This window comes from Phaethon lepturus, unplaced genomic scaffold (assembly GCF_000687285.1).
Source record: "Phaethon lepturus isolate BGI_N335 unplaced genomic scaffold, ASM68728v1 scaffold9350, whole genome shotgun sequence".
In the NCBI taxonomy this organism is placed as follows: domain Eukaryota; kingdom Metazoa; phylum Chordata; class Aves; order Phaethontiformes; family Phaethontidae; genus Phaethon; species Phaethon lepturus.
In genome coordinates this window covers 20178-37195 of record NW_010511137.1, presented here as the reverse complement: position 1 = coordinate 37195, position 17018 = coordinate 20178, and the positions used below count along the sequence as shown (strand labels likewise).

The following is a 17018-nucleotide window of genomic DNA, read 5'->3' as shown; positions in this document are numbered from 1 at the left end:
CATTTCTAGTTAGTTGAAATCAAATTGTAATTCAATATTGAACTAAGGTTTTATAATGCTTATTAATAGTTTCCCCAGTTATCTGATTTAAACTTAGTGACATGAAAAGTCTATACTTTCTAGCAGTATAGTACACTGGAAAGAAGGCAGATGATGCAGCTCTCAAGAAAGCTGTTGCAAATGTGGTTTGGGGTATAGTGCTGGTACACCTGAAAGGATTCTAGGACCTTCCAACAATCAGAAGGGAATTGTGGAGAAAACTCGTAATGGAGTATCTTCAATTTAATTCTCATTGGTGCCATTATGTTTCGAAACTGTGTCTTCACATACACTGAATTAAATTATGTGAGCACATTTCCATCAAAACTGCTCAACTTCTCAGTATCTTCTGACACTGTAAACTGGAATGCAATTTCTTATACTGAAACTGAGAATTTAGTTGATTGTGAGAAACTGAAGGGGTTAAAAATGCCAGTAAGGGATCCAGTGATACCAATAAAGAATATGGTTGTAACACAATTTGGTTTTGTTGCTGCTAATTGTTAGTATGCTTAAGACATTGTTAAACACTTTGTTTGGGAGATACTAGTTTGAGTTGTGGTTTTAGTTTAATATGGAAACAAAGTTTCAGTTTTGTGGCACAGCAGCTACAAAACTATGGTCATGTAGTTTACTCAGGCTTAATTAAAGTGACATTGATTTTAAAGATCTCGCTTAAAATCCCAGGAAAAGTAACCCCTGATTTCCCAGACAAAATTGCCTTAGTTTTCTGAGGAAACTATTGGTATTCTGAGTAATTCAGGTTGTCAAATAGTTATTCAGGTGTTTTTTGGTAGCTAAAGTTCATCTGCATGCAAATGTAGAGGTCTACTGAGCTGGAATTTAAGAACTTAAGCAAATTTAGACTCTAATGCTAAAGTATTTGTCCTTTAAACTAATGTTTCCATCTGAATGAAAGCAAAATCTTGATGTGCATTTGTGTAATCCAAAGTATTTGAATAAGGGAGGGCATGTGAAGAGTTTTAACTAAAAACTGTCTGTTTCTAGGATGTGTTTAAGTTATTAACAAGATAAACTATCACTTTCCAATCTATGCCAATGGAAGTGTGAAAATGATTATTACTTTGCCAGTGCCTTTGCAGCACAGGAAAACTGTTTTCTAAGTAAATGTTTTTTATTAAACATTAACGTTGTTTAAATACTAACTTTACAGTGACACTGACTTAGAGTTGGGAAAGCACCAAAACGTTGCTTAATTGAAATGAGATGGGATATGTCAATACTCAAGTGCTTTACTGAACTGGAGTTGTTAAAAGTAGTGTCTGCTTGTCTTCAAACTATTATTCAGTTTCCTACAAATATGGGGCTGGAGGTTTTCTACTTCAAAGTTCTTAATTGATTCAGGTGATGATAAAACATTGACTCTTGTTTTTGAAGTTGTTATACTTGGCTTTGTACCAAAAAGTGTTTTTCTTGTAGTACTGTGATCTGAAAAAACTCCCCAGTTGTTAGCTCTCCTCAGACAAGCCTACTTGAAAAGGAAATTTTGCACAATAGAAGACTCTGTTGCTCAGCATACTTGGGCTTGATGGAAGTATAACGCATGGACATAGGTGCTAAGTTAACTTTGTTTTTGTTCAGAAAACAAAGTGGGATTACCATAGGTTTACTGTAGCATTCAAATCTGATCATTTGTATGTAGTTGTGAAACTTAGCATTGTTCTAGGAGACGCTTCTGGTAAGCTTAACACTGCTTTTAGCTCTCGTGATCGTATGTGTATGTGAAGTTCTTGGAAACTGTAGAGTTGTGTTTAGGCATTAGTATGTGCTTTGTACATACACTGTTACACAGTATGTGCAATGTGAAATTTGTCCTTCAGTCCTTCCATTTTATTAGAAGAAAGGAAGATGTAGCTGGGTGCTTTGTCCAATTAATAAATACATAATGTAGAGTAATACAAACAGGAAGATACTTAAGAGGTTGAGGTGATTGTGCAGACAGCATGCTCCCCGCCAGAGGATTAGTAAAACCTACTCCATTTCCATTTCAGGTGAGTTTGTATTTGACTGCAGAGTTTCACAAGTTTTTCCTTTTTTCACCTTGGGGTAGGGAGATGCTTTAAAAAGCTAACAAGATGGGTTTCAGGAGAGTTTGCATACAAAAAGAGTGCCTGAGTTTGAATCAGATGTAAATGAGAAAGTTCTCTGAACACCCAAAATAAAATAATGAGAATAGACCAAAAATCTAGAATCAAGTGTTTCAACTTGTCAGGCTAGCTTTCAAGAGTAACTCTTTCCTGTTAAATGAGATGAAACACTGCTGCTTCTGAGAAGAGATATGAGCCACTGCTGAAAATCTGAATCCACTTTCCAATGTCGGAACTAAGAGAGTGAAATCAGATGTGATTCTGTATTACTGCCCTGATAACTATATTTTCCTAGATGCAGTTAAATTCTTCTTTGTGGTCTGTGGAACTAATAATATTCCCTTCTGGAAAGTTCTTCATGACACTTAGGCAGCATCAGGGAAACTTAAAACCAAAACGCTGTTTTTTTGACTGTTTTTAAATCTTGTAGCTATATCTGTGCATGGTAATAATTATCTTGCAGAGACATAATGTATTTGTTACATATTTTTGATTTGTGACCTTTCTTGATGTTTGTTTTCAACATTTGTTATCCTGATAGAACACTGTTTGGTATTGGCAGTCTACAAATACTGAAAAAAAAAATAAATTTCCTTTTTAGGCCAAATGTTGGAATTTTAACTTATTGTACTAGTTAACTGTTCATATTTTAGAAACATCAAAATTGTTCTAACTAGAATAAGGTGCATAAATACGAATTTGTATTTCTGAGATCAGGCAAAGGTGGTAACTGTCTGACCACTATTAGGTTCCGGGAGCTGTAAGCACACATGCTATTACTTTTCCTAACAGGACCTGTAGTACAATCCAGAATAACCTCTCTGATTACCTAGTAAGAAGTTAAGTGTTATTACTGTATAACGTTTCCCATTTAAATGCTTCGTGAAGAATGGGAGAAACATTACCATGATTTTACAGTTGAGGAATTGGAGGTAGAGAAAAATAAAATTACTTGCATAGAGCTATTCAGCTAGACAGAAGTAAACATCCCTATTAATGGGGTTGGGTATGGTTATTGTATTAGAAAGCAGTGTTTGAGCTAGGAAAATAATGTAGAATGGAGGTTCTGAATATCTAAAAACATTGTTTCAGTATTCTGCTCCTTGCAATTCTAGCAGGACTTGCTATGTCATGAAGAATGTTGGCCCCTTCCATCTTTGTCTAAATGCAGTGCTGTTGAATTCCTTGTAGGACCTTCATTTAGAAGTATCAAATCAGAATATGAACATGCTCTTGTTAATACACCAGTGCATATGGCATGACATTACTGTATAATGAATTGTGTTGGTAGCCTGGTTACAGCAGTGTGATATCCTGTGGGCCACAAAATTGACCCAAATGCTTACCTGATGACTTAAGTCCACTCTGTGTTCTGCTGGGACAGCAGCACTCCTGGTGGTACTTGAGGAATTAATTTAGAGCTAGTTCAGGTGTGTGGGCATACTCCAAGGCTCTTCCTTCTGAGAATATTTTCTTATTTCAGACTTGTTTCCAGTGAGGTTACAGGAGTTGTCTTGGCTATTTCAATGGTGTGTGGCCATTTATGACTTTATTGAAAAGTACGCTGAAAATGGAAAAGCATGTATGAGCAATTCCCTGCCTTTTCCCAAGGAAGGGTGGTCCTTTACTAAATAATAACTGTTTTATGCTGATGGCTTTCTTGTATTTTTACTGCTCATGAAGACTGAAGATAATAAACTATACAATAATTAAAGAATCTGCTAGTAGAGAAACCTTGTAGTATTTAAGTTGTGAATATTGTCCATTGTTAATCTTCCTCTGCTTTGCTTTCTGATGTTCTGAGCATAGCAGCACAACGAATGGACATGATGAATATCTGTCTAACTTCTGGAGACTAAGGGGATAAAAATTAATTTTCTATTGTAGTGCCTATCTTGGTATGCAGAATTAAATAGGTACCATTGAGGCTTCCTTTAAAATGCTGGAGGGTTACTGCTGATACAATTGTCTTACGGTTATGTACTCATATTTCTCGGCATGAGAAAACCCAAGAATGTAGTTATGAGAATAAAAAAGCATTGTAAGTGTGCTTGAAAATCTAATTTCGTGCATTTGGAAGGTGTCTGACTCTGTGTTAGCTACATTAGTACTGGAATGAAGGACTTGATGTACTGTTGTGTAAGGTGGTTTCTGGGAGAGCTATAAAAGGTATAGTAGGTACCAGTCCCAGTCTAGATCTTTTGAGGTGGCTTTTGGTATCATCTTCCTTGCTTAGGGAAGAATGGATGAAGAACCAAGGAGGCTTTTCATACTTAATGCCCAAACATGCTCTAAGATTTCTTTGGAACTTGGAAGCAAGGACTGTTTGTAGTATTGGTGTACTATTTCTGTCTTCAGCATTGCCAAACTGATTTTAAAACCTAATTGGGGGAAAAAACATAGGAGGCCTGTTCTACTGGTTATCAGTTGTGAGTGTTATCTGTACCACTTCCCTGATATCTGCCATGGCACTTTTGGGCTGGAATGTTTGACAGCATGGCATGCCTGCAGTCATCTCTGAAGAGAGTTGTCTCCTCCCACGCTGGTTTGAGTGAGTATTTGCTGAGCACAGATGGACTGTGTACTTCTGTCTTGAAGGCAGATGCATTTCTTATGCTGTTCTATCCCATCCTCTCCACCCCCAGTATATTCTCATTCCTCTTTTCCTTGTGCTAGAAAGCCCACTACTTTTAGGCTACTTTCTTAAGAGTCACCATTCCTCTGCACATTGTTAGTCTCTCAGATCTGATTCTGGTTTTGTTGGCTTTTTCTAAATGGGTTGATAATGCTCTTTAAGCATCCAGACGAGGTTTGTACAGGGATGGTGCCCCCCTCTGGTACAAGTATTTTCTTGGGTATTAGCGTAGGACAGCCTTTGCTGCTCTTAAGGCTACGTCATTGGTGGCACATTCCTTTTATAAAGGACAAGTTCAGTTGGGGTTTTCCCTTGCTTCTTTTGGCTGCTTCCAACACGTGACTCAAGTTAGAGTAAAATAACTGGTTTTTGCACACTTCAACATTTTTATTTTTACATGTTCCTATTACTGCAGTCCGTGTAAGTGTTAAATCTTATTTTTATCTAGTATACCTTTTCTTTGTTCGGCATGGCCTGTGACCAGTCTTGGGGTTTTTTTGTGAGTTGTTTGTAATTTTTGTGAAATTACCAGCTTTGTCTTAGCTGTTATAGTATGATGTCACTCTGGAAGTCATTTTCTGTAACCTACATTCAATCTCTTGCACTCAGCTTCTTTAGAAAACTGTTTACTTTATCAAAGAAATGCAGCTACTTGGTCTGGCAAGCTCTGTTCAATTTTTACTTCTATAACCTGAATTCCATATTTTTTGAAATGAAAAAACTAATATATTTTTAACTGGACTTGTTCTTTAAATACATATGATTGTATGTTTGTTTGGGTCTGTGATAGCATGAGCCTCTCTGGGGTGATGATGATTTGAGTACATTGCTGGGGGTAATGTAGTCTAGTATCTCGGTGGTCTCACAATCCCTATTTCACAAATCCATTAACACTTCGTTAAAAAAGGTTTGTCTATGATGAGCTAACTGATACATGCTTTGAATGTGCTTGGCTTCAAATTAATTTGTACCAAAAAGTCTTTTGTACTGCTTGGGTGCTTATTTTGCTTGCCTACCTGTGTCCCCTTTTTGAGACTTCATACGAACTGACTTTCTGGTGTGTTAAATTGTGTACTGCATTATGGGCTGTTTAATGCCAAGCTTAAAAATACAATTCTTTGAGTTCTTAGAAGTGTATATATACTTTGAAAGTACTAGGAATGTATGCCCTGCTTCTACTTTTTATACAATACTGAAGTTTTTGTTTACTTGGAAGTGTTAGGGAACCAAAAAAAGGGGGAAAGAAGGCTGACAGAATATAGTGCTTCACTTCAAATATAAGCCTCTGTGTTGAAAATGAATGAGGCTTTCCCACTGTATGGCACCACATAACAGATATTTGGGACTTGTTCTTTGTTTCAGTTTTTTTGGGGCCTCTTTTTACTTCATAAGGATTTTAGAAGTGACCTTCTAGAAGACAATCTATGTGGTTTATATTTAGCACCAAGAGGTGCTGGTCCATGATGATCTCGGTAAGAAAGGTACTCAAACTCTGTACAGTATCATTTTAAATGCTTTTTATTGGATTTGACACTATAAAGAAAGAGAATAGTATAGTTAATCTTATATCCCTTTAGAAGTTGGCAACACAAGTTGTGTGGCATCAAATGAGCCTTCAGTCCTTGTGCAGCACACTGTGCAGACCCTGCCTGTAGAAAGGGCTACTTCATTTTGATCATTCAAGCTATTATAGAATTTTCTTACAAGAAAAAAACTCTCTGCATCACTTCTGTTGTCAACCAGGAAGGATGTTCACAGAACTTCTTGCTGCACTTCTTGATAAAGACAAGGACACGCAGGTGGTCTAAGCGGTGGTACCAAGTGGGAGCTGCCTGCAGACTCCTCTGTTAGGAGCTGGCTAAATTTATCCTGTCACCAAGAGATCTGCACAGCACAGGCCTGGGCCTGTTAGCTAGCCAGAGTGGATCACTGACACCTCAGTGTGCCATGGTCTTCCAGTCAGAATCACTACAGTTTGTTGTACTCGTTTTCACTTTAAAAAGCCTTGTGGAACTCTTTCCAGTTATTTTCTATCTGTTAACAGGTTTTGCTATGTTTCTTTAGGAATTGCCAAGCAGACTCATGATAGCATGGCTATTTTTTTAGTGGGTAATACCAATGTGGAGTTTCGACAGTCTTTTTCTAGTTATGATTTCCTTTTTAAAGGGGAATATGTGAAATGTACAACTGAAAAAATGTTAATTAATGGAGCAAATAAAAATTTGCTTTCTAAAAAGACGTCTAGAATTTCAAGTGAGAGTACAAATTAAATAAGTGAAATTATTAGCTAAATATTAGAGTGAAACAAAATATTTCTCTAAGTGAATTTACTCTTTGGATTCTTTGTATAACCAATACAAAGCACTGTCTTCTAAATACGTGCTTGTTTCAATACTTGTTGTAGTCGGTATTTTAGATGCTAATATAACTCCTTAAGTTTACATTAATGTATTTGTAGTTAAAAAGAATTCAAGGAATGAGAACGCAAGCTGAAAATAAATCCATGGTCTGGCAAAGCTACTACAGCTTGGCTGCAGGTTTATCTTAATGTATCCTCAAGGAAGGAGGAGACCACAGCACTGTGATACTTGGCTGTGTAGTTAGTCCTTTCTCTGTCATATTTCTGTCATCACCTGATATAACCTTAATTTGTATTTTTTTAAAAAAATGTATCTCTGAGTTTGAAAATAGTGCTGGGAAGCTAAAGCTGTGCAAACTATTGCTTGCTAGAAATGTTCAGATTTGATTCAGACTGTGGATTCTGTTTGGTTTGGTAGGGATCTTAGAAAGCACAAGGACTGTGAATGAAGTGATATTTGCCCAGAACGTAGACAGCTTGCTTTCAAAGAGATCAGTCATATTGATGCAATTACGTGCAAAACCAAGCCGGTCTACCTTTCGTTTTACTTCAGTTTTTCCACCACTAGATTGCTTGCCTGTTTAACTCTGAAACTTACTTGTTCAGAAACCTAGGTTTGTACCTACTTATCAGTTTTTCTTCATTTTGTTTTGTAGTGTATTTGTGTAAACTGCTTGTCTCGCCTCCTGTCTATTTCATCTTAAACTTTGGTTTAAACAGAATATTTTTCTCACTAGTACAGGCCTTTCTAGGAGCGTAGGTTGTGACCTTCGGTTTGGCTAAAACACAATCCTTAGCACCTCGAACTTAACTTGAGGTAAGGGCTGGAGAAAGTGCTTTTACCAGTCAAAGTATGTATGTCTGAGTATGAATTTGTATTTAAAGTTGCTCTCCAGACTAGACTAGTATGAAATAAAAACACACTTAACATACCTTTTCAATATGTATCTTGTCATACATCTTCATTACAGAGTTTAACTCTCAAAATAGTTGACTTGGCTTCTCCCTCCCATCCACTATTGAGAATCAGTCTCAAGTAACTTCAGGCACTTGGGCAGACCTTGCTGATGTGATTCATTATCATGTAGCCTACAGGTAGTTAGAATGTTTGAAGATGATCCATCCCCCTAGTGAGTGTTTGACCAGTGACATATTTTACTACCGAAGTTTAATTCTTTACTGGCCTTCCTTGAATAGGGAAAAGGCTTAATACTTGCACATTGATGGCATTTGATGAGAAGTTAATGTAATAGGGCTCAAGGAAGACAATGGTCTTTTCCGGAGTGCTGCAGGCATAGGTTGGAAATGCATAATGTAGCGCATCTAATCCTGCACAGTCAGATTTCAAGAGTAAGTATTGTGCTTGTAAAGCAAAGCAAGTTGGAGTAAAGCTTGTTTTCAATTTAGATTAGACTGCAAGATAAAGTATTTCTCTTGTATTAAGTGTACCAGAGAAAAGTAATAGAATAAAGATGGGTATTCTGAGTGTAGGTGAAGCTGCCTTTAAGGTGTTTTTTTCACCTACTCTAAGGCCTGTTGTGTTGAACTTAGCAATGTTCAAGCTTTTGAGTAGTTGATGAAACTATTTAAAATACACTTGCCATGTTGTCCTCTCTTTTTCTAAGCTTGCTGAAGGTATGGTAGTGGTAGAGCTGGGTGGTAGTTGCTTAATTTTGCAAGACTTTTTTTTTCAGTTTATGTTTACAAAATTTCTTTCCCAGAAATTACTGGGCTACATAGTCTTAATGTAAGCAGCTTTCTCCAGAGAGCAAGGACTGCTGCTTCAATAGCATAAGACTTTGCTATTACTCTTCCCTGTCTTATGTTCAGCAGTGCTGTCTTGAGAGCAGGAGTGCTTAAGACAGACGAGGCCTCTAGTTAATCCAGTTAATCAACAGATGGTTGAGATTGTAATTACAACTACAGACAGTCTTGGATCGTTTGGAAGGACTTTAGGTCTTTGATTGTTTGAAAGGTTGCTGTGGAAAACTTGTAACAACCTGCTGATTATTGTCGAATGTGGGAATGACTTCAGGTTTATTTTAAATATGAAAGGATAATCACTTATACATGTTTCATTATCACCTGTGACCTTCCTCAGAAAGAACTGGAAAGAAGCTTTCTCTAATCTTGTTTGCATGTTGCTCTGCATTCAGTGGAATACAGATCCAAAAATACAATCCCCATTGAAAAGATCCTACAACTGAATCTGCACGTGCACACAAGTGGTCAAAGTACAGATTCTGACCATGTATCAAATGTAGTGCTTGAATTGAATAGTCTATCACTTGTCATTAGGAGACTTGAAAAAGGGAGAGGCAGTCATCTGAACACATCTGCTAAGATCACATGAGACAGTATCATTCTTCATGGAGTCAGACCTGCCCCAGAACTCTTGCAGTACCTGGCTTTTTGTTGTTTAGGGAATGCTTGAAAAAGGAAGTGGTAGTATGCCAATAAAGGGGGGAGTTTTAGCCAGGAAAGATGTGCATTGAGTGATGAGTGTGTGTGTGGGTAAAGTTGGTTGCTTTTTTTTTTTCCTTTGGGAATATTCATGAGGGTTTGTTTGCAAGTGGATGCTCAGGCTGTGCATGTGAGACCATAAGCAGGTACTAGGAATCCCACAGGAGAGTCTCAAAACTGCCTGCTATTCAGAATTTATTGCATGTTTAGTTTATTATTGAACTTAATTTTGCATCCAAAACTTTGGAAGAAAAAGTGATACATTTACACTAGCTAGAATCTAAGCTGGTACAGTAGTTCAGGAATCGCTTTTCATAGAAAATTTATAAAGTAGACACATTTACTTAGTATGTCAGCATCTCCTTATCTCAGTTTTAGAAGCACATCATGCTGTTGGAATAACAGCATGAGTCTAAAGAGATTGGCTGAAAACTTGATGGCTGTGTTTCTCTGAGGGAGAGGGGAAAAAAGCAAGATGGGGGACCACTGGAATAGCAGTCAAGGTATGCTTTAGTTGTATAAATCTCTTTTGATTAACTTAGTGTGTCAGAAACAGCAGTTGAATACTTAAACAATCAATAAAAACAGTGTAGCCTTAAAAATAAAACAAAGTCTCTTGTCAGGTATTGGCTTTTTGTAGCCCATTATCCTTTGGGGAGGACAAGCAAGGCACTACTTATCTTGCGGCAGAGCCATCCCTAACTAAATGTGCCTAAAATTATGTAAGCAGTGACCAATGACAGAGTAATGCAATGCTAAGGAACCTTTTGGCAGCAGGAGAGGGTGAGGGGGTGGTATCTGATGTTTACAGATAATATTTTTCAAAATAGTAGCCTTTTATTCATATTCTGAATATGTTTCTATTGATCAGATTTATAAATCTTGAAGTAACCACAAATTGCCTAGATATTAGCGATCTTTATTACTTTATTTTTCTGGCCTGTGTCCTAGTACTTGTCTGGGGTAACTCTCCTGAAGTCATCACTTAGCCTGGGGCTAAACTTCTGTGTCTCATCTTCTAAGAAATATTGCCAATTGAATTAGGCCACTTTGAAAAGCTTTTATGGCTTTGATATGGGTTGAAAGCTGCTGGAGATGAGATTTATCAAACCCATTACAGTTCAGCATTATTCCATTTGATTAGTCACTCTTGGCATACAGATAGCATTTGAAAGAAAACTGTCTATAGCAGAATTATCATTAATAATTCACATTTATATTACACTTGTATATACTGTGCACTTCTCTGATAGGAAGCTTTATTTCATATACATAGTATTGTAATGAATATGCCTGCTTCATTTGGAGTGGTAGTCATTAACAAAAAGTAGTCATTAACTAGACCAGAGTTCAAGTTTTTAAATACTTAATATTGTGACACTTCCTGTTAACTGTTTTATTGTACTCTGAATGCTGTCCCTTATATTCAACAAGAGTCTTCCTTATTCCTCAAAATAGGTCTGTTACCAAGAGAATGGTATTCTTTGTATAAAAGTACAAAGTACATATGTGCATTATTAAATTATGCTACTTGTAACTTTCTCTAATAAGCGTTTCATTATAGAAAACTTCTTAAAACATTAGAATCTGCCCAAGTCCCTGATGAGGTTTACATGTTTGTCAGGAAAAGAATTGCTCCATCCTCATGCTAATTAAACCTTTCACGCTATTTTAAACTCTCAGCCAGTTCAGTGATAACTTTGACTTTTCAAATTTTTTTCTGTTAAAAATAGGCTATTTATACCTTTTGCTCTTACTTTGTTGAATCATTCAATATATCTATCTCTTACTGTGTTCTTTACAACTTTAACAGGAGTTCCAAGTCTTTAATTTTTATGACAAAGTTGAAGTGAGAAGAATCGACTTGTTTTAATTCTAGGTTGGAAATGAAAACAATACATTTGACTTTTCTGTCTACATTCAAATCAAGTATGTTTGGCTTGAGTCAAGACATGATCCAGATATTCTTTGCAGAATGAAAGCCTTAGTTTGGATGGGTTTAGTACTTTTCTGTGCTTCTACACCTACAAATTTGTATTCAAACCCCAAAGAATTAAAAGAAAAAAACCCTCATTTTAAAGGTATTAACAGATGTGTGTTTTGAAAGTTGAGCTGGAGTGAATTAAGACACTGCTATTTCTTAGCTATGGTTAAAGTACCTCAGCTGCAGGACTAGTAACTTTACATAAATGCAAAAACTGTTGAGCTTAAATGGCTTTTAGTGCTTAGAAAGGGGACAATGATAAGGTCCATTACTTTATCTCTACTTTAGGAAAAGCAACTTTCAGATGATGACCAAATAAATGGGGGTGAGGGGGGTGGCATCTTAAATTATTCTAATTAGGTCTTGTAGATCTAATTAGATCTTTTGCTCATTAAATGTTGGATCTTTAAAATAGTGCTGTGGAAGGACTGATGAGCTGTTGTTCTAGTACTTACAGTTATTGGAATCCAAATATTTCTTGATCTGATGACAATTTATTTTCTCTCCAGGATTGCCTTGTAGCTATCCTGTCCTCCTTCAGCTGCTTTCCCTTGAGTGGGCCTGGTAAGTGTCTACCTTCTATTAAAAGTAGCCTTGTTGATGTGGGAAGGGTTAACTTCTTTTCAGCCATTCTTCTCTCTTCAGATGTGAATGGGGAGTAAGAATAAGGTTCTGCCTTAGTTCAGCTATTGTTTGTCTTGTTATAACAGCTTGTCAGTCGTTTGGAACTGAAATGTCCAGTACCAATATATGAAAAAAAATACAGAACCATCCCCATTGCTTCCTGTCTGTACTGCTTAACAAACTTTGTAATAAGCTTTCCCCAAACCTGGTAGTGTCTGTGGTATTGCCGTTGACACTGGAGAGTTTATTAATTTGTTTCAGGATGTGAAAATATGGGCCTCTTCTTTTTGGGAAACTTTCCTTTCTGCCAAACCTTGGTATATCAAAATTATGACTGAATTCTACTTCTTGCATGTTGTGTATTTTATTTTCACATAGTTATCTGGGGGGGAAAAAAAAGGCATTACTTCCCAGTTGAAATAGGGCTACGTGTAGGTTGTTTCCTGGGTGGGTGTTTTTTGTGTTGATATGACTGTGCAAAACTTTGACTTCACATTCTACATGATCATGTCTGACTATGTTATGTTCCGTTTCATGTAGCTGTAGCAACGCAGAGCTTAATGGATCCTGATGTCTGCAATAAGGCAGCAGTTCTAATGAAAGCTGAAATGTTTGCTCTTTATTTAAATGAAGCCGTTAAAAATAAAGTGTATTCAATGTTTTCTCCATCCAGAATGAAGACAAATGTAAAAATGGCATGTCCAAGGAATTTTAAAAGGTGTAGACCTCCTGATTGAGCAGGGCTGTGTATTTTATTCTCTTTAATCAGTAAAGTAAGTATGAAGCAAACCTATGCTGCTGGGTGTTAAGTGTGCCATTTTTATATATATGACAATATATATACAATATTTGAAGCTGTGTTAGCTTCATTTTCATTTTGTCAGTATGCTTAATTCTCTTGATGGGAGAAGAGAGAGAATTATGTAAAAGAATACGTAATGCAAAACTGCTCTTGAGAATTTTTGTGTACTCTTTATTCTTTAATTGGGTAGAATGATTTAATCCAGTAGAAAATTCTAATTTCAAGAGCAATCATATTAAAATTGCTCTGATTTTGGAAATCCTCACAAATGAGAAAAAACTTTTGGTATGTAAGTTTTAGGACAGTGGTGAAGGATGGCTAGAAATATATCAGACACTTCTTCAACTTATATCTGCTTGTTGCTTCTACTTGAACAGTACCCAAATGTTTGATCAAAATATACTTTCTCCTAATCTCTGATGCTAGTTTCACTCTTCATTTAAATTTTTGCATTCCAAGTAACTTGTCTTAAAATAAATGAATGAGATGATGGCTAGTGTTAGGTGCCAAGAGTTCTTGTATCCTTTTGCTATGCTCTGGATGCTAGGCCAAATGTTACATATATTTAAAACTGTGAAAACAGTAATTGGCTTCAAGGGTTTAATGATAAGATAAATGGTTTTTAACAATTCGCTAAGGATGTCTTTTTTTCTTTTTTCCTCTACCAGCTGCTGTTCTTTCACAGGTGAAAGTCATGATCACGCTAACAGAACTCAAATACTTAGCAGATGCCCAGTCATCCTACCACATACTAAAACCATGGTGGGATGTCTTCTGGTATTACCTCACCATGATAATGCTGCTAGTTGCTGTGCTTGCTGGGGCTCTCCAGCTTACTCAAACCAGAGTATTGTGTTGTCTTCCTTGCAAGCTAGAATTTGACAATCATTGTGCCGTGCCTTGGGATTTAGTTAAAGCCAACCTTAACATGTCGGCTAGCTCTACAGCACAGATAATCATCCCACTTAAAATCCAGAATGATCTCCATCGGCAGCAGTATTCCTATATTGATGCAGTATGTTATGAGAGACAGCTTCACTGGTTTGCCAAATTTTTTCCATACCTAGTGCTTCTGCATACCTTTATTTTTGCAGCTTGCAGTAATTTCTGGCTTTACTATCCTAGTACAAGTTCCAGGCTTGAGCACTTTGTAGCCATTCTTCAGAAGTGTTTTGATTCTCCATGGACAACGCGAGCTCTCTCAGAAACAGTTGCCGAGCAGTCTGTGAGGAAGTTGCCAATAGCCAAATCAAAAGCAGTGATTTCATCACCTGGGAGTTCAGTAGATATAGGGGCCAGCAGACAGTCCCTGCCATATTCGCAGCCTGGCTTGGAAACAACTGGAAGAGAAAATTCCTCAAGTGTTCTTGACAAGAAAGAAGGGGAACAAGCTAAAGCTATATTTGAAAAAGTGAAGAAATTCAGAGTACATGTTGAAGAGAAGGATGTCATATATACAGTGTACATGAAACAAATTATAGTGAAAGTCATTGTATTTGTAATAATAATAATTTATGTCCCCTACTATTTATCATTTATTACACTTGAAATTGATTGTGTAGTTAATGTTCAAGCCTTTACAGGCTACAAAAGGTACCAGTGTGTTTATTCGCTAGCAGAAATTTTTAAAGTTTTGGCTTCATTTTATGTTGTTTTAGTGATCTTCTATGGCTTAACTTGTACTTATAGTTTGTGGTGGATGTTAAGAAGTTCACTTAAGCAATATTCTTTTGAGAAGTTGAGAGAGAAAAGTAATTACAGTGATATACCTGATGTAAAGAATGACTTTGCATTTATTCTCCACTTGGCAGATCAGTATGATCCTCTTTATTCCCAGCGATTCTCAATATTCCTGTCTGATTTGAGTGAAAACAAACTGAAACAGATAAATCTTAACAATGAATGGTCAGTGGAAAAACTGAAAAATAAACTAGTAAGAAATCCTCAAGACAAGATTGAACTTCACCTTTTCATGTTAAATGGTCTTCCAGACAGTGTCTTTGAACTGACAGAAATAGAAGTCCTAAGCCTGGAACTTATTCCTGAAGCCAAACTTCCTTCAGCTGTGACCCAGCTAGTCAATCTCAAAGAACTCAATGTTTATCATTCATCACTAACTATGGATTATCCAGCAGTCAGCTTTTTAGAAGAAAATCTGAAAACATTGCGCCTGAAATCCAGTGAGATGGGAAGAATTCCGTTTTGGGTTTTTCATCTAAAAAACCTACAAGAATTATGCTTGACAGGATATTTCATGCTGGATCATCACAACTCCATATACAATGAAAGCTTTCAGGGGCTAAAAAATCTGAGATCAATTCACTTAAAAAACAACCTTTCCCGTATACCTCAAGTGGTTACAGATCTTCTGCCTTCTTTACAACACTTGTCTATCAACAATGAGGGAAATAAGCTGATAGTACTAAATAACCTGAAGAAGTTGGTAAACCTCAGAACCTTGGAATTAATCTGCTGTGATTTAGAGCGCATTCCCCATTCCATTTTTACCTTAAACAATTTGCATGAAATCGACTTAAAAGAAAACAATCTCAGAACAGTGGAAGAAATAATTAGTTTTCAACATCTTAAGAACCTTTCTTGCTTAAAATTGTGGCACAACAGTATTTCATATGTCCCAGTGCAGATTGGTGCATTATTGAACCTGGAACAATTATATCTAAATTATAATAATATTAAAAATGTTCCATTGCAGCTATTTCTTTGTAAAAAATTACAGTATTTGGATCTTAGCTATAATAAGCTAACCTCCATCCCTGAAGAAATTGGTTATCTGACCAATCTGCAGTACTTGGCTTTGACAAAAAACCATGTAAGTAGAACTTTGAATTACTACTTGAAAAAAACCCAAACAAATATTGACAACCTACCATTTCTTCGTGAACAGCCTCTGGTTCAAAATGCTTTTGTGATGTTCATGATTAAAGTAAACCCAGTAAAGATGGAAAAAGGGGTGGTGCTTGTTTAATTACTGAAACTTTCGTGTCATCAAAGCTTGTGTAATACCCAATAAGAACTATCCTGGTCTGTAGCAGCTTAAGGGCTCTGATCTAGAGATGGTATAGGTTAGGATGATTGCAGATATGTATTTTCCCTTTACCTGCAGCTGTCTATCCTATCTAGTATTTTAATGGAAGTGAACAGTGTCAAATTTTTACCCTAAAACGTCAAACTGAAAGCTGTAGTGAATCAACAGCTAGTTGGTATGTTGATCTGTCTGATTGGGAAGAGGGAAATAAATATAGCTGGTAACGTCATCAGCAGTGCTAAACTGTCTGGCTCATTAGTATGGGGTCCAGGCTTGTGACTTAAGACTTCTTTTGAGGTTTATAGTTATTTTCACTGGTGAGGTTGGTTTTGGATGTTACGTGTCAGTAGTGTGGACCAGGAGTAAGTTATTACTGTAGTGCACAGATAACTGCTTGTCCAGGTTGCACAACATAGGAGCTGCTAACGTGTCTCTGTAGAATCTGTGTGTGTTCTTCATAAAGTGAATTTTTTAGGAGATAGTAGTGTGTTTGTCCCCTGCCACCTGCACATGCGCACATGTACATGGTCCCCCCACCATGCTTACATCTTGACTTCTGCCAGTAGCTAAGCATCTTCACAACAAAACATGTATATAAAACCATTGTGTTCTCAAGTACCTTCTCATATAATGATAGAAACATTACAATTTTGCTTTTCCTTATCCTTCCGTAAACTAAGAGTGTTGTTTTGCCCTAAAAATAAAACCAGGAAATGTAAAAAAAAAAAAAAAAAATGCAGCTGCATGTAGACTAGCACATTTTAATGTACATAACTTTTGTTCTTTTCTTTCGTTTTTCTAGATTGAAATGCTGCCTGATGGATTATTTCAGTGCAAAAAGCTGCAATTTCTTCTTCTGGGAAATAACAGTCTGATGAATTTGTCCCCTTGTGTGGGTCAGCTACTGAATCTTGTTCAATTAGAACTCATTGGAAACTATCTTGAATCGCTTCCTGCT

General features: G+C 36.7%; 1 protein-coding gene across 1 annotated transcript in view; it reads left to right on the top strand.

Moving 5' to 3' along the window:
- The first annotated feature begins 12118 nt into the window (after positions 1-12118).
- LRRC8B (leucine rich repeat containing 8 family, member B) overlaps positions 12119-17018 on the top strand; it is a 5176-nt gene continuing 276 nt past the window's right edge. The window contains exons 1-4 of the mRNA XM_010282905.1: positions 12119-12152; positions 12886-12985; positions 13683-15844; positions 16863-17018. The exon at positions 16863-17018 is cut by the window's right edge and continues 276 nt beyond it. Of these exons, the coding sequence (XP_010281207.1) occupies positions 13709-15844; positions 16863-17018 (2292 nt within the window). The 5' untranslated portion in view covers positions 12119-12152; positions 12886-12985; positions 13683-13708. The remainder of the gene's footprint in view (positions 12153-12885; positions 12986-13682; positions 15845-16862) is intronic.